The 18,979-nt window shown below is 37.3% G+C and overlaps 1 protein-coding gene across 1 annotated transcript in view; it reads left to right on the forward strand.

Moving 5' to 3' along the window:
• ABLIM1 (actin binding LIM protein 1) overlaps nucleotides 1-18,979 on the forward strand; it is a 383,296-nt gene that overhangs the window by 268,923 nt on the left and 95,394 nt on the right. Inside the window, exon 8 of the mRNA XM_053692692.1 lies at nucleotides 5,170-5,228. Coding sequence (XP_053548667.1) covers nucleotides 5,170-5,228 — 59 coding nt within the window. The remainder of the gene's footprint in view (nucleotides 1-5,169; nucleotides 5,229-18,979) is intronic.

An 18,979-nucleotide genomic window follows, 5' to 3' on the forward strand; every position in this document is an offset into this window, starting at 1 on the left:
TTGCTCCAAGTCATTAATAAAAATATTAAAAAGAACAGGGGGACTCCACTTATTACCTTTGTCCAATCTGAGTATGATCCGTTTACTACTACTCAGTGCTCCCTGTCTTTTATCCAGTTATTTATCCATGAGCTAACATTTTAAAATATGCCCAGTCCCTTAATTATGTACATTAATCTCTCATGTGGCACTGTATCAAAGCCTTTGCAAAATCCAAGTATATCACATCAACTGATTCCCCTTTATCTATATTTTTACTTACTTCCTCGTAGAATCTAATTAGATTAGTTTGACATGATCTATTTCTCATAAAATCATGCTGATTTGAACTCATAATCTTGTTAACACGAATATGCTCATCAATGTAATCCTTTATAATCCCTTCAAGTATCTTCCCCACTAAACATATCATACTTACTGGTCTATAGCTTCCTGGATCAGCCCTGCTTCCCTTTTTAAAAAGTGGCACCACATCAGCTTTATCTTTACGCCAGTCCTGGGCTACTATGCCTGAGGATAATGAGTCTTGAAAAATTAAGATTAGAGGTTTGTCTATAACAGAGCTAAATTTCTGTAAAACCCTTGAGTGTATTCCATCTGGGCCTGGAGTTTCATTTACTTTTTTTATTTATTTATCCAGCTTTTTCCTGATATCCTTTAGAGATAAACCAGTTAATAGTATGTCATGGAATGTTCTAGTTTGTTTCAAAGTATCTCCCATTAGTTCCTCTCCTGCGTGTACTGAAGAAAAGAACTGGTTTAGTACCTCAGCCTTCTCGCTGTCACTGTTAATCATGCTACCCTCCACACATTTGTATGTGTATATACCTATATTGTATTTCTTAGATTTTTTGCCATTTATGTAATTAAAAAATCTTTTAGGGTTTGACTTAGAATCCTTTGCAATTAACCTTTTCATTTTCAATTTTGGCTAATTTGATTGTTTTTTGCATGCTTTGTTACATTTCTTATATATTTGGAATGCTTATTCTGTACTATTTTCTTTGAATAGTTTAAATACCCTACGTTTTTTCCTAATTTTTACTAACACATATTTATTTAGCCACATTGGCTTGGATTGATTTATTTTACTTGTATAGCCATGTGATATGTGTTTATATGTAAGTTATCCATTTATTCTCTGTGTTTTTGTTAAAGGATACTTTGTCCCAATTTATGTTATTTAACAATATCCTTTAATCATTGAATTTTACTTTCTTAAAATTAAAAGTCTCAGTTTAACCCTTAAGACACTGCTTATGTAAAGTGATTTCAAATGTGGCCATGTTATGATCACTGTTACCCAAATGTTCATTGAGTCAATGTTTGATATTTTATCTGTATTGTTTGATAGCACTAAATACAATATAACTTTATTCCTAGTCGGCTCCTCTATTAATTGTAATATGAAGTTATCCCTGAGAACATTTAAAAATCTAACTCCCTTAGCTGTATTACTAGTTTCATTGGCCCAGTTTATGTCAGGGTAGTTAAAATCTCCCATAATTAAATTACAGCACTGTTGATATTATTAGCAGACTTTCCTATTTGCATTGGAGTTTCCTCCATGTCACTAATGTTGGGGGGCTTGTAGCATGTTCCTAGTAATATTTTTTTTTTTTAATTTTCCCCTTACTCCTTATTTCAACCCACAGGGTCTCTACATCATCACCTTTATCATCATAAATATCTTCCCTTATTGTAGGTTTAAGGTCAGGTTTTATATACATTCAGATTCCCCTACCACTGTTATTATTCCTGTCCCTCCTAAATAAAGTATAACCCTCTAAGTTAACTGCTCAGTCACGTGAATCATTTGCTGTCATACATTTAATTTTCATGTGGTTTCTGCTGCTACTTGGTTTATTTTTCCGCCAAACTTTCTAATGTGACATTTCCTATGCGTGCTGCAGATTCCATTTGGAGATACCTCGTTCACTGTTTAATACTCAATGTTTATTTCAATACTATAATTACATGATAAAAAGCTTGTATGTTTGTTAAAGTGAAAAGCTTAAAGTGACTACAATATACTCAGTATAATGTTTAATATGTTTCAACGTTTTTATATGTTAGTGACCCTTTAATATAAAATAAAATGTTATATTTTATTTTATGAAATCTATTTAAAAATGTCATAAAACTCTGAAATTAGGCCAAACTACTAAATCAAATATACAAACATAAAGAATAAAACACAAGCTATGACATGTGCCACCTGTTATTATGGAAGCACTGCAAAAATATAGGGACAACAGAACTGTCACAGAGATGTTAGCAACCTGATTCAACACAGTCATTATTTAGTGACCGCTTGTTATAGATTGCTAAATAAAAGTTTCCTTTCACGTTTCCTATGACCATGCGCCACAGAGGTTTGGAACCACACACTATAAGACTGTTACCTATATAGGCACTAGTTCTACAGTATATTACTTCAAACCAAACAGTCCCAGTTACCTTCATTACTGTTAACCAAAACTACTCTGTCCAGATCTGCCAGCAGCTTTTAACATTAACCACATTGTCCTAATCCTCCTCTTGATTTTAACCATAATAAAGTTGTCTCAAATACCACATCCCTTGTTTAACCTTACTATGACAATCTGATCCTCCTAACAACAGTTAACCCTAACCATGCTGTTAACTGCCATTAACCTTAACTGAGCTGTTCTGATCCTCTCATCATTATTAACCATAACATTGTCCGTGTCCTTACACAGTACTCCCCTGGCACACAAAGGACAGTTCAGATTGACCCACTGAGTTGCAACTGTATAATCTCTCACCACCAGTAAACCCTTACATGATTCACTCGCTTACTGCAAGTGCTACCTCCCCAAAATATATCTCCCCTTCCCACAAGCTAACCCTATCTTAAAATAAACATAAATTAAAAAGGTGCTTATAGCAGTGTGCACTCGACCTCTCAATGCTTACCACTTGTATCTTTTCAGATTTCCACCACTATTAAAAAAGAAAAGAAAAACAATCAGGCATGTTAAGCAATCCTTAACGTTAAATGAGTTGGTTAATATTAAAACAATCAATTTGACAACAAATTGACGCATTTCGTGCTAGCAAGTAGCTCTTCATCAGAGATTGTGATTCATGGGGCCCGGTCAGGCTGTTGAGTGACCCTATCACAGATGATTGGGTAATTACTTGTTAACACTATACTGTACACCTGCCTGCACCTGTGAGCTTGGTTTAGGATGAAATTAATGCAAGTGATCACTTAAATATGTACAATGTCTCCCTCCAGCGGAAATATATATATATATATATATATATATATACAAACAATAAAAGCTTTTATAAAATGTATAAATATATAAACAATTGTATTTAGAAAAGACTGTTAAAAATAAATATATATTTACAGTTAAAGTATAAACTAGTTGGGTAATACCTAAAATAATTAAAGGGGTAAGGATGTCACAATTAAACTTTCATGATTCTGACAGAGTGTATAATAAAAAAAAATCCAATTTTACTTCTGTTATCAGACTTTTCTTTCTGTTGATATTCTTTATTAAAACATCTCTCCCTTCTACAAGAGCATATGGAGGTAGGCTTAAAGGGACAGTCAACTTGAAAATTGTTATTGTTTAAAAAGATAGATAATGCCTTTATTACCCATTCCCCAGTTTTTCATAACTAGCACTGTTATATTAATACACTTTTTACCTCTGTGATTACCTCATAGCTTAGCCTCTGCAGGCTGCCCCCATATCTCAGTGCTATTTACAAACTTGCAGTTTAGCCAATTAGTGCTGATTCCTATAATTTCTCCATGGGAGTGAGCACAATCTGATCTATATGGCACACATAGACTCGCACTGTCTAGTTGTGAAAAGCTAATAAAATGCACTGAGATAAGAGGTGGCCTACAGGGGCTTAGAAACAAGCAGAGATTTAGAGGTTTAGATGTTATAAAGTATATTAATATAACAATGTTGGTTGTACAGAGCTGGGGAATGGGTTTTTACATTTAAGAAGTGAAGTTTCAACAAAGGCTATCAAGACATTTTGGTAACCTAAGTAAATTGAAAAGTTTTTGTTTTAAATTGTATTTTCCTATCCCTTAAAGCAGGGGTCAGCAACCTTGGGCCCCCAGATGTTTTGTAACTACATTTCCCATGATGCTCAGCCAGCTTAAAGAGTGTCTGACCACATTTATCCACCAATCATCAAGCGCAACCCAGGTGCTGAACAAGCAATGGGCCGGCTCCCAAGCTTTGCATTCCTGCTTTTCAAATAAAGATTGCAAGAGAACAAAGAAAAATTGATAATAGGAGTAAATTAGAAAGTTGCTTAAAATTGCATGATCTATGAAACATTAAAGAAAAAATTTGGATTTAGTGTCCCTTTAAATAAAATTTCTAGTTTATGTTAAGGGACATTACACACATTGAGATTTTAATATAAAACAAAAAGCTTTGCAACATACTATCATTATCTATTTCCCCCCTTTTTCATGTCTGGATTTTCTAATTCTCAGAGATGCCGACTTCTCCAGTTTAAGCCTGTTATATGTATTACCCTAATTGTCTTTAACAGATAACATCTGCAATTCAACACACTTTATACTTTTACCTAGCCTTGTTGTCTGCAGACTCAAGTGCAGATTGGCTATTGAAAAACAATTGCAGCAAACACGATGTTAATTTCTCTTAACATTTTTGAGATTGGCTGATATGTTATTCTATAGCAACACAACAGAAATGTCTTGTAATTGCAAGGTGTTAATTGCTCCTTTTATGCCTTAAAGGAGGGTAAGCTCAGAAGTTTAATGCTGCTAAAACAGCAATGTGCAGACTTCCTTTGGCGGTTACCTGAATTTCCAGGGCTGCCTGTGCAAGAATATACACTTATGAATATAAAGCCTCCTAGGCATGAAGCTCACCCAGACGTTGCAGTTTGTTATGCTCAGCAAATCTAGGGAATGCAGATAATGTGCGCCTGATTCTTGGTATTTTTATTAAGTCATAAGGCCTTGCAGCTGAATGTGTAATTTAAAGCCAGCGACAGCCAGATGTTGGCAACAGATCAAAAAAACTTTAGTCATTTTAATCCACTTCAGTCCTGATGTAAAGTCATATCTCTCTCCATCTCCCTCTGACATCATCTTGCCAAGCTCCATGACCTCTTTGGGTTTTTTTGCAGGTTCAACAGTCTGGCATCCCGACTGTAAGCAAACCACCAAGACGGAAGAGAAGCTGCGGGTAAGGAGAATGTTGGCCCTTTTATAAATGGATGAATGCTCAGAGTTACAAATGTTACAGACGTTTTCTGGCAGATTGATAACCACATTAAACTGAGGGTAGGGAGTTTACTAGTCTCAAACCGAGGACAGTACATTACCGGAAAACCCTTTCACTGCCAGGAGATATTCCGGGGACTGACATGTTTTTTTTATAAAATTCATTCACATTCATTCCAGATCTGCTTCTTCTTTATCTGAGTTTATAAAATATTGACATTTTTTAAAATATATAATAAAAAGCCTAATCCCATTATTGCTATAGATGTGTATCTTATATGGCAAAACCCTAAGGTTAAAGGGACAAGAAACGCGTTTAGATTGTAAAATAAAATATTTAAATTGTGTGTAAATAAAAGACTATGCAATAAGCTTTCATTATTTATTTTCCTTAGAATTTGCTCAGAAAACCTTATACGTTGCACAAAAAAGTTTAATAACAAAATGCATAAAGCACCAATGCAATAATAAAAATGTTCTGATGCATCAGAATGTTTTATTATTGTGTTCTTTAATGTCACTTTAATAGTTGACATCCACAGTAGTCAACTGTCTGGGTGGTCCATATTCCAGCAGGACATTATTACCTTCTGTACTGCATTTAGTCTGTTGAATACACTAATGAGCTTCAAACGTTTTTGTCATCCTTTTATTTCAAATTCAAGTCATTGCACAATGGTCTCAAAAGTCTTAAAGGGACAGTCTAAATCAGAAAGTGTATTATCTAATTTGTCAAATTATGTAATCTGCTTTGCTGGTGCCAGCTGTAAGATTGATCACAATACTTAAAAGAAAACAAAAAAAAAACATATTTAGTATTTTTGGGGATAAATTAATCCCCAGGGCAACAAAGTTTTGGACAGGCAATTATCACTCAGATGTGCAGAAAAACAAATCCTTTCAAGCTGTACTAATTAAATGTGAATCTTTCAAATTATCAGAAAGGCAAAGTAGGTTATTGAACTCATCTGATTATTTTCATTTTTTATTTACCTTTCAAGACTGTAGAACAAAACATTAAAGTTCTCTAAACTCAAATACCGAAGATTCCACAAAGCAGTTTTCCCATATACACTCTGCTTATATGTTTTTTAACTCCATGACTTTAAACCCGACTTTGTACATGACCTTGATTCACAAGCAAGTGTAGGTGCATGGTTTGTACAAACAAAAGAGTGTCAGGCTATATGTTAGCCACATCTGTGTTAATCATGGTGTTAAATAAAGCTTTGTAGTGGAGTATATATTACAAATTTGCTAAAGAGCACCATAATGTCCCTTTAAATTTTATTGCAGTAAAATTAATGATTAAAGAATCTTCTGTCAGTTAAGAGGACTCAAATTTTCCCTATAAATATTTTTTTGTCGCCTGCATATTTAGCCTGGTTTAGTGCCTATTGCAATATGGACAAACATTGTTTCATATGGATACAATTTTCTCTGTTTTTCTCTGAAGTCAAACAAAAATACTCTTATCATTTCCTCCTCTTATCATGTAGCTTTTAGAAGATGTATTGGTGTATTTTTATATCTCTGCATATTTATTATCTCCCTTATTTTCCTTTGTGCCTTGTGCAGCCTTTTGCATCTGAATTTTTCTACCCCAAAAGTTTGGTTCTGCGTCCTCCTCGCTCCCCAGAGGTTTGACATTTGGGTGTCTGTGTCAGTGTGCTTTCCGAGCCTGCTAAATTAGTAGATGCAACTACTAAATCTTACAGAAAACAATGCACAAAGCAACAGGCTGGCTGTACATTATGGGAGACCATTAAGGGGTCAGCGCTTCTGGACAGGACATAACATGCATGGAAATAATGAAACACTAATCATTGGAAGAATAGACAAAATACTTTGCAGATGTAATGCTCAGAGAATCTTGGCTGCGCTCATATAAAGACAGAATGTAGTCACTTGGAATTTATTTAGAATTTGTGAAAGGCTTTAAAGGGAAAATGCATTTTTTTGCTGGTTTATTTTTAGAAGATAATAATCCATGTAATTATTGTTACAGTCGCAAACATAAGCCCTGCTTAGGTGACATCCATCATAGTATACCATTCAGTTTAGTAATACATATATGCATGCATAAGCATTGACACTTGGGAACATTATTCACAGAGGATACTAGTGTATAAATATTGTCTAACAATGATGTACAGGCAAGTTATGTATCCTCTACATAGAAAACTCAGACTAAAATGCTGTAACTCAGCTACTGTAGCCTCTAGTAATTTGTGATTACTGAAATATTCTAAACATGGCATAAAAATGCCAGAATTGGGCACTATGATTCATCTATGATTTATCATTGGTGAACTGCTTGTCCAATGATAAATGCCGACAGCATATACTGTCGGCATTCAGCAATGTCTGTCAGACATGATACGCTACAATGTATCATGTCGGACAGACATTGGTAAATCTACCCCATGGTCTATAATGTGATTCACGTCTATGACAGAAGGTAAATAAAAAAATACATTGTGATTCCTAGTCAATGAAGAGTTAATTAAGAATAAGGCTTAGATATAATAAAATATAAAGCATGAGACAGGTCCACTATAAGTTGACATATCCAAAGCATTGTTAATCTCTTGGTCGCCAGAAAGAACTGCAGCACATTGCATAGGAAAGTATTAATATGCAGAGTAAGCAGCGTGTGCTTATGTAGATTTTAGTCTATGGCTGTCATTGGCTTTGTAGAATTGTGTGCCGTTTCCATGCAAACTAATGAGTGAGCATGAATGCAGCCTCACTCACTGAATGTACACCTGGGAATCCCCACGTGATTGTAATGTGTGTGTAAAGCAATCCAAAAGCTCCTCTATGGAAAATGCTGAGCTGACGGACTGGGTAAAACATGGTTCCTGTAAACATAATATTGCAGTCCCTTTCTGTAAACAAACAGGAAAATTCCTACAGAATTGGGGGGCAGGAGATCTAATATAGAGTAGCTCTGATATCTGTAGCATAGTACAATACAGGAAATGGGCTTTTGCTCTGTGAAGTAAAATACAGAGTTGGGTTAATTTATAGCACACAGTGCCATTCCTACTATAGCACACAGTGACATTCCTACATCTCACAGTACCATACCTACTATAGCACACAGTGCCATACCTACATCTCACAGTGCCATACCTACTATAGCACACAGTGCCATACCTACTATAGCACACAGTACCATACCTACTATAGCAGACAGTGCCATACCTACATCTCACAGTGCCATACCTACTATAGCACACAGTGCCATACCTACTATAGCACACAGTGCCATTCCTACATCTCACAGTGCCATACCTACTATAGCACACAGTGCCATACCTACTATAGCACACAGTAGCATACCTACTATAGCAGACAGTGCCATACCTACATCTCACAGTGCCATACCTACTATAGCACACAGTGTCATACCTACTATAGCACACAGTGCCATTCCTACTATAGCACACAGTGCCATTCCTACATCTCACAGTACCATACCTACTATAGCACACAGTGCCATACCTACATCTCACAGTACCATACCTACTATAGCACACAGTGCCATTCCTACATCTCACAGTACCATACCTACTATAGCACACAGTGCCATACCTACATCTCACAGTACCATACCTACTATAGCACACAGTGCCATACCTACTATAGCACACAGTGCCATACCGACTATAGCAGACAGTGCCATACCTACATCTCACAGTGCCATACCTACTATAGCACACAGTGCCATACCTACATCTCACAGTACCATACCTACTATAGCACACAGTACCATATCTACTATAATACACAGTGCCATACCTACTATAGCATACAGTGTCATACCTACTATAGCACACAGTGCCATACCTACTATAGCATACAGTGCCATACCTACTATAGCACACAGTGTCATACCTACATCTCCCAGTACCATACCTACTATAGCACACAGTACCATACCTACATCTCACAGTACCATACCTACTATAGTACACAGTACCATACCTACTATAGTTCACAGTACCATACCTACTGTAGCACACAGTACCATACCTACTGTAGCACACAGTACCATACCTACTGTAGCACACAGTATCATACCTACTATAATACACAGTGCCATACCTACTATAGCACACAGTGTCTTACCTACTATAATACAGTTTCATAACTACTATAGCACCAGACCTGCTGACACTGGGACTGACTCTTTTTTATCTTTTTATCTTTTCCTTCAGTGTCTTCTTTCTCTGAGATATCTATGAAATCATCTCCCACTCTCTTTCGTTTTCTCAGGTGCATCATTTGCTGTGTGGTTAACTCAGCTCTGAGTCATACTGTAGTTTGTCAGTTTAATATTAGGGTGCCAGAACGATATGGTGTGGGTATAATCCTTATTAGGATATTAACTTGTGCCTAGTAACTTTCAGACCACTAGATATCCACATGCCCTTATTGTTTTATAAGTTAAAGAGACGTAAAATATATACAATATACTGCTCATTCTTTACCAATTGCCCTTAAAGGGGCATAACTATGCAATAACAAATGCCCCAATGCATTAGAACATTGTTTTACACTATTTCTCATATATATGTGTGTGTTTAACCCCCAGGAAATGATGAAACAAATAGTCTAAAAAGGGTCAATGCTGAGCTGGATCATCAGATATTGGTGGATACACACATATGCCGCCCCTGACTGGTTCTGTAGACATGTTCAACTCAGGGCCAGTAGTGCTTTACTGGTCTGGAGCTGACTTTAACTGTGTGTTTAAGCTGTTTACTGAGGTTAATCGTGCTAAGCCTAGTGCAATAATAAAAAGCTTTAGTGCTTTACAGCATTGTATTATTGCTACATTAAATTCCATGGTTTTTTTTTGTCTCTTATATTCCTTTGTTACATTTCCTAGCACCATGTATTGATCTAGGTCAGTGATGGTAACCTTAGCACCCCAGGGGCCCCATTACATATGCAGCGCCGCCCGCAAAAGCCAGTGACGCTAACAGGGTTTTCATGTTTTCTCTCAATGTTCTTTGAATGTTTTTAACAAATGAAAAAAAAAAGAAAAGCTTTTATGAGGTACGAAAAGTGTCATGGATCCTTCTTGGAGGTGAAGCGAGGGTTCCTATGTAAGATGTTATTCATCAAACACTTCTGTCTACTATGTAAAATGGAAAGAAATACCTATGTACAACTTACTTCTGTGACTTTGTTTGATATAACCTCAATAAAAGATGATTGTTAAAAAAAAAAAAAAAAAAAAAAAAGCCGGCGACGCCGGTTTATGCGCGGGTTTGGTATCCTATATACAGCGCTGCATATAAATGCGGCAGGTATATTCCACCCGTCGCACACAATTTTTACTCCCATAAGCTAACATGGGACCGCGTTGCAAATCGGTATCCAATATTCAGCGCAAGGACTTACGTGGCGAAAATGAAGAAATCTTACTCCATTTTTACCTCGCCATACAAAGCAGCCGCAGCATGCCTTGTGCTGAGTATGAGAGCACCGTAACTCCCGAAACTGCAAAAATAAACTAACACCTAACGCATGCGCAATATCTACCTGTCAACCGCAATCCCCCACCGCAATAACTAATAAACTGTATTAACCCCTATATCCGCCATCAAACCCACATCGAAACTAATAAAACTATTAACCCCTAAACCGATAACCCCCCACAATGCAATAAGCCTAATTAAACTATTAACCCCTATATCCGCCATCAAACCCACACCGCAAGTAGTAACTAAATTATTAACCCCTAAATCCGCCAACCCCAACATCGCAAACTACCTATCAAAAGTATGAACCCCTAATCCGCCATTAACCCACAACGCAAACTACCTATTAAAGTATTAACCCCTAAACCGCCAAAGCCCACAACGCAAATAAATAAATTACTAAGCCCCCTAGCCTAACACCCCCTAACCTAACACCCCCTAAATGAACCCAAATTACCTAAATTACAAAATACTAAAGTTACTTTTGAAATAAAAAAAACTAACGCTACTTTAAAAATAAAAATAAACTAAGTATAAATTAAAGGGACAGTCTATTCAAGATTAAACTTCTGGTGTAGACTGTCCCTTTAAGCTACAATTACATAAAATAAAAAACAAAATTACCAAATTTAAAAACATTATACCTAATCCCTATGAAAATAAAAAAGCCCCCCCAAAATAAAAACACCCCCTTCTCTAAGAATAAACTACCAATAGCCCTTAAAAGGGCTTTTTGCAGGGCATTGCCCCAAGATAATCAGCTGTTTTACAAAAAATACACAAAGTCCCCTCCCACCACCCATGAAACCCTCCAAAATAAAAGAACCTAACACTTAAAAACCTAAACTACCCATTGCCCTGAAAAGGGCATTTGTTGGGCATTGCCCTTAATTGGGCATTTAGCTATTTTACTGTCCACCCTATCTAAATAAAAAAATGTAAAATAAAAAAAAAAACTAAGTCTTACCCCCAGGTTTATACTCACCATTCCTGAAGTTCGGCAGAGAAGGTCCTGTCCCATGCGGTGAAGTCTTCTTCCAAGCGGCGACCCCTTCTTCCAGGAACAATCCGGCGTGGAGCGGAGGGCGGAGATGTAGACCGTCGACCCTGGAACTGAAGACCGGCGACCGAGGAACCATGGAGGATCATCTTCATACAATCTCCTCCGTACACTGGATTGAGAATTCAAGGTACACGGTTAAAAATGGCGTCCCTTGAATTCCTATTGGCTGATTTGATTCTTCAAATTCAAATCAGCCAATAGGATGAAAGCTACTCAAATCCTACTGGCTGTTCAAATCAGCCAATTGGATGAGAGCTACTGAAATTCTATTGGCTATTCAAATCAGCCAATAGAATTTCAGTAGCTCTCATCCTATTGGCAGATTTGAACAGCCAATATGATTTGAGTAGCTTTCATCCTATTGGCTGATTTGAATTTAAAGAATCAAATCAGCCAATAGGAATTCAAGGGATGCCATTTTTTATCGCGTACCTTGAAATCTCAATCCGGTGTACGGCGGCGATCGTACAAAGAGGATCCTCCACGCTCCATGATCGCCGGTCTTCAGTTCCAGGGTCGACAGTCTTCAGTTCCAGGGTCGCCGGTCTTCATCTCTGCCCTCCGCTCCGCGCCGGATTGTTCATGGAAGAAGAGGCCGCTGCTTGGAAGAAGACTTCACCGCATGGGACAGGACCTTCTCCGCCGGACTTCAGGAATGGTGAGTATTAAAGGGACAGTCAACACATCCGTTAACATTATTTGAGATAGAAATATAAGAACCGAAGATCCGCCTGCACTATACCCCTTCTGCCATGCCGCCTTGCTTCTGTAGTAATCACTTTCGCTAACTTGTCTAATACCGAGTAAATATGGCAGCCGGACTCCCCCCACCGTTACATAGCTGCCTTCTTCTTCAGATGATCATCAAATCAGAATCCAGTCCTCGGACAGAAATTGCACGCGCTTGCAATTTCTGTCCGAGGACTGGATTCTGATTTGATGATCATTTGAAGAAGAAGGCAGCTACGTAACGGTGGGGGGAGTCCGGCTGCCATATTTACTCGGTATTAGACAAGTTAGCGAAAGTGATTACTACAGAAGCAAGGCGGCATGGCAGAAGGGGTATAGTGCAGGCGGATCTTCGGTTCTTATATTTCTATCTCAAATAATGTTAACGGAAGTGTTGACTGTCCCTTTAACCTGGGGGTTAGACTTAGGTTTTTTTTTTTATTTAGATAGGTGGGCAGTAAAAGAGCTAAATGCCCAACAAATACCCTTTTCAGGGCAATAGGTAGTTTTGTTTTTTTAGTGTTAGGTTATTTTATTTTGGGGGGTTTGGTAGGTGGGGTGGTTTTACAGTTACGGGGGACTTTGTGTATTTTTTGTAAAAGAGCTGATTATCTTGGGGCAATGCCCTGCAAAAAGCCCTTTTAAGGGCTAAGGTAGTTTATTCTTAGAGTAGGGGGTGTTTTTATTTTTGGGGGGGGCTTTTTTATTTTCTTAGGGATTAGGTATAATTTTTTTAAATTTGGTAATTTTGTTTTTTATTTTATGTAATCTTAGATTTTTTTATTTTCTGTTATTTTAGCTTAAAGGGACAGTCTACACCAGAATTTTAATTTTGAATAGACTGTCCCTTTAATTTATACTTACTTTATTTTTATTTTTAAAGTAGTGTTAGTTTTTTTTATTTTAATAATAACTTACGTGTCGGGTTTATTTTTGGGAGCGTGTTGGACTTTTACGGGAGATTAGATTTTTTTTTTTTACTTTTCTTAGGCGCTGGCAGTTTCTAAAGTGCACTAGCGACTCCAGAAATTTTATTTACGCTCATTCTTGGATATAGCCAGTTTATCCGACTTTTGGCACTTTATAAACTGCCGGCACCGTATATATGTGATAGCCCGATGTGCGTAGTGATTACATATACGGCTCTGAAGCCTGCGCCGTATATGTAATAGTGCCCCAGATATTTTGAAACTACATTTCCCATGATGCTAGGCACTCTGCAGTCTAGTGGAGCATTATGGGAAATGTAGTTCCGAAACATTAGGGGTACCAAGGTTAGCCATCACTGATAAAATTATATGCTAATAAATTAAAAATAAAATTATATGCTAATAAAAAATAAAAATAAAATTATATGCTAATAAAAAATAAAAATAAAATTATATGCTAATACAAAATAAACAAATTAAAATAAAATGATATGCTAATAAAATTAAAAGAAACATACATTATTTTTTCCTGGTAGTCTGGCTAGAAATTTACTGTTTGTTAAAATATTGTGTCATAAAATGCCTGGGACACAGCAGAACAGATTTACCTAAAATGAGAGATTTGATGTGGTTGGAGGCAAACAATAGTATAATATAATAATACAAAGTGATATTCTGTCCTCCTATAACCAAACAACCAGCAATACCTGTAAGCATTGCTAAGAGGAGGGTACAATTAGAAGAAATTAATAGGCAGAATCCCATAGCAAATTCACTTAGTTTAGATATAAAATGCTGTACTTTAGCATTTGAAATTGACCCTTTAAAAACCCAAATGATTCAGAGTATACAGTTTTTAAAAAAAGTTTCCATTCTAATTCTATTATCAGATTTGCTTTATTCTCATGGCATCCTTTGTTGTAGATGATACCTAGGTAGATTGTGTGCACATCTGGAACATGGTACGGCAACAAGCACTGCTGCCATCTAGGGTTCTTGGAAAAGCGTGTTTGCAAAATTAGTGCAATATAGTGCAAAGGACAAATATATGATCCTGAGCCTATCTACATAGGGTTTTTATGTCCCATTTAAATTAAAGAATATTACCAAAATGAACATATGCTGGTATAGGTGAAAAGAATGACAAATTCTGTTTTGGCACAATACTGGTGCCTAGATAACAATCTATACAGCATTTTCCATGTTGCAGCCAACCTAATTACCCAATGCCTGTATGGCCAGTGTATGGTCATTGTATGGTCAGTGAATGGTCATTGTATGGCCAGTGTATGGTCAGTGTATGACCAGTGTATGGCCAGTGTATGGTCAGTGTATGGTCATTGTATGGTCAGTGTATGACCAGTGTATGGCCAGTGTATGGTCAGTGTATGGCCAGTGTATGGTCAGTGTATGGTAAGTGTATGGTCATTGTATGGTCATTGTATGGTCATTGTATGGTCAGTGTATAGTCAGTGTATGGTCAGTGTATGGTAAGTGTATGGTCATTGTATGGTCATTGTATGGTAAGTGTATGGTCAGTGTATGGTCAGTGTATGGTCATTGTATGGCCATTGTATGGTCATTGTATGGTCAGTGTATGGTCATTGTATGGTCATTGTATGGTCATTGTATGGTCATTGCATGGTCAGTGTATGGTCAGTGTATGGTCAGTGTATGGTCATTGTATGGTCAGTGTATGGTCATTGTATGGTTCGTGTATAGTCAGTGTATGGTCAGTGTATGGTCAGTGTATGGTCAGTGTATGGTCAGTGTATGGTCATTGTATGGTCAGTGTATGGTCATTGTATGGCCAGTGTATGGTCATTGCATGACCAGTGTATGGTCATTGTATGGCCAGTGTATGGTCAGTGTATGGTCATTGAATGGTCAGTGTATGGCCAGTGTATGGTAAGTATATGGCCAGTGTACGGCTAGTGTATGGTCATTGTATTGTCATTGTATGACCAGTGTATGGTCAGTGTATGGCCAGTGAATCACATTATGAAGAATGAGTAATCTTTTCTTTTCCTACAGTTCTTACCACCAGTGTTCCCAGGTTATAAACAGAGGCAGGTACTGTATTAAGCAGAAACAGAGGCACTTAGGTGTTTGTGAAACTTACAAGTGTCTGTCACATTCAGATTGCACCTTTTACCTCATCCTGTGAATAAAATGTTGAGCTGTGTTGTTATTGACGTCACTTTTATCACTTAGATCACAAGTTGTTTTAATGAGAAATGTGTTTTCAGGATTTTCACTTAATCAAAATGTTTGAATATTTGTGACGTATTGGCGATTTACTAAACACTTGTGTGTCTATATTCACAAAGCACTGTCTGTGTACTGGTGTAAAGTTATAACCCTCAGACTTCAGTATTCCTGGTTTTACTTTAAGGGACATGAAAACCACAATTAAACTTTCAGGATTCATATAGAGCATGCCATTTTAAGAGACTTTTCTATTTACTTCTATTATCAAATTTACTTTGTACTCTTTGTATCCTTTGTTGAAAAGCATACTTAGGTAGGCTGAGGTGTAGCAGTGCACTACTAGGAGCTAATTGGTGCCTACACACACACATGCTTCTTGCCAACATTGCACTCAGCTAGTTCCCATAGTGCATTGCTTACTTTATCTGTGTCTAACCCCTTGAGGCTTAATTTATCATCCACGGGCGGGACAGGGGCAAACATATACACCCCTGTCTGCCTGGCTTTCTCTCTGGTGGCAGCAATCTGCTGCCCGCATTTACCATGGCACAAGAGCGCTCCTGTGCGCTTGTGTGCAACCCAGCCAGTCACCTGTGGGCAAGAGTTGTCAATCTCCCTGGACAAAAGAGACCGGGGAGATTTAAATTCTCCACCTAAGAGGTGGAGAACAGGACAGGAAAGCAGTGATCTGACCACAGACTGTGAAGATACAAAAAACAAGGTGCAGGCACTGCTAGGGATAATGCCATAAAAAAGAAGTTTATTGTGAAGTCAAAATATTAAAACAGCAGATGCTAAGCGCTATAACAAGCCAAGAGATAGCAGACAGACTACAGGCACGAAGTCTGACGCGTTTCGCGCCCCCTAGTGGCGCTTATTCTTATCTTATCTGACCACCGACCTCTGTTTGATAAATCCTGACTGCAGGATCTCTTGTGCGATCCTGCAGTCGAAGTTTAGAAAAGGGCTTGATAAATCGAGCCCTTTGTTGGAGAGCTAAGCACGTGTACAATAAAAAAAAATTACATTTACATTTTCTTTTTGCACTTTTAACCCAACAACAGAAATGTTATGACGTTTCAAATAAATATTATAGTGTTAATAAGCGTAGCAGTGTCTTTACAGTCTCTGATACATTAATGCCTATATGTTTCTAAACTTCCGGCCTGAAGGCTCGCGCAGAAACAGCTGCATATAGCAGCATTCGGGGCATAATAAATCGGCCCCTAAGTGTGTTTGTCTAAGGCCAGGTGTTTGTCTCGAACTGCAGTCTCTACTGCGCATGACTGCATCAGACAAACATACCTGGCCTTTTATAATATAGGATAATCAGAAGGAAAGATTCGGCTGAACTGAAAATGTAACCTGTGCACGTCTAGTGAATAATACCCAAGCACAAAGCTACTAGCCTTATGCACTTGCCAATGAGAATATAGGGGTGTTATAGATACAATTTAGATGTATTAAAAAGCTTGTAGTTTAGCTTTGCTTTAGGTATCTTTTTTTGAAAAAAGGGAAACCATTGTATTCTTTAGCAGCATTAATTGTTTCAAAGTGACTATTGTTTATAAAAGGTAATATTGCTACTATTGCTTTATTATACATTTATATCCCATCGACATAGTCACATTTCAAATAATGTATTGATATATTATTGTTACTTGCAGAGAATGAACCTTTGTGTGTCTAGACGTTGGAAATGTACAATGCTCTGAAAGCTCGTTAAGCCCTGGGTGTATTTAGTCCATTAGAAGAGATATGCATTGCTAAAGCCTAAATGCAATATGGCATGCAGCATATTTACTTATAATTCACATCCATACAGTCATCCTTTAAAACAAATGCAATCTAATAAATATGCACAGTGCAACGCGTTTCATGAGTATTTCTATGCACTTCCTTTAGAGATGATTTTTGTGATGCAAACTCACCTATAGCTCCGTATGCTCCAATATCATCCCTGAGCAGCAGAGTAGGTGAGGATTTTTTGTAAACTTCTAATAAACATAATGCTGGAGGCAAACAGCCCAATCAGTTTGCACAAAATTTAACTATATAAATTCATATATGATAAGTATTGTTAGATGTATTGTTAGGGAAAAAAGAACTACTGCTATTTTATAAAAAAAAAACATTTTGCAGTTTTTATATTGATAAAAAAAGTTACTTTACTTTGATGCTGCAATATAATCTTGTATCTGGATCTTGCAACATCTGATTGGCTGAAGGGAGCATAGTTTGGTAAAAGGGAAAAAATAATAAAGAGGCATGAAATCCATTTTCTTTCTTTCATGATTCAGATAGAGCATGCAATTTAAAACAACGTTTCAATTTACTTCTGTTATCAATTTTGCTTCATTCTCCTGGTATCCTTTATTGAACGATCAGCAATGCACTACTGGGGGCTAGCTAAACACATCATTGAGCTAAAGACAACATTCATACATGTTCAGTCACCAATCAGAAGCAAGCTCCCAGTTCCTGTGCCTACCCAAGTATGCTTTTCAACAAAGGATAGCAAAATAATTAAGCAAATTAGATAATATAAGTACACTGGAAAGTTAAAATGATATGCTCTATCAAAACCATGGGTTTCATGTCCCTTTAACTATAGGGAAATCAGGTTACAAGTAACATTCTTGTTCATTTGGGCAAAAAAGGAAAATTAAAATGCATCTGCATGATACAGTCCTTTAGGAAAGCTCATCAAATAATTTATCTATGAAAATCCACAAAGACTTCAATGGATAAACGTTTCCAAAACTGTGAACAACCTCACAATCAGTCTGTTGTGTCACTATGGGGCAGATTTATTAAGCTCCGTCAGGCTCACAGGAAACAGAATTTATGAAGCAGCGGTCTAAAGACCATAACCTGTCCGCCTGCTCTGAGGCATTGGACAGAAATCAACCAGATCAAATACGATCTCGCTGATTGACACCCCCAGCTAGCGGCCGATTGGCCACGAATCTGCAGGGGGCGGCATTGCACCAGCAGTTCACAAGAACTGCTGGTGCAATGATAAATGCCGAGAGCGTAGGCTGTCGGCATTTATCGATGCGCAGCGGACATGATCTGCAATATCGGATCATGTCCGCTCGCACATTAATAAATAGGCCCCTATGTCTGCTGTTTGTTCGCATTATAACCCCAATACATTTAATGGCATTCAGGAAAAAGACAAATAGTTGTGTGCAGCTGAATGTAATATTTTATCCAGTGGGTGGGGCACAGTTATAATCTACAAATGTGTGGCTTCATTTATGGAGAAAGGAAGACATCT

Source organism: Bombina bombina, chromosome 9, assembly GCF_027579735.1.
Source record: "Bombina bombina isolate aBomBom1 chromosome 9, aBomBom1.pri, whole genome shotgun sequence".
Lineage (NCBI taxonomy): Eukaryota > Metazoa > Chordata > Amphibia > Anura > Bombinatoridae > Bombina > Bombina bombina.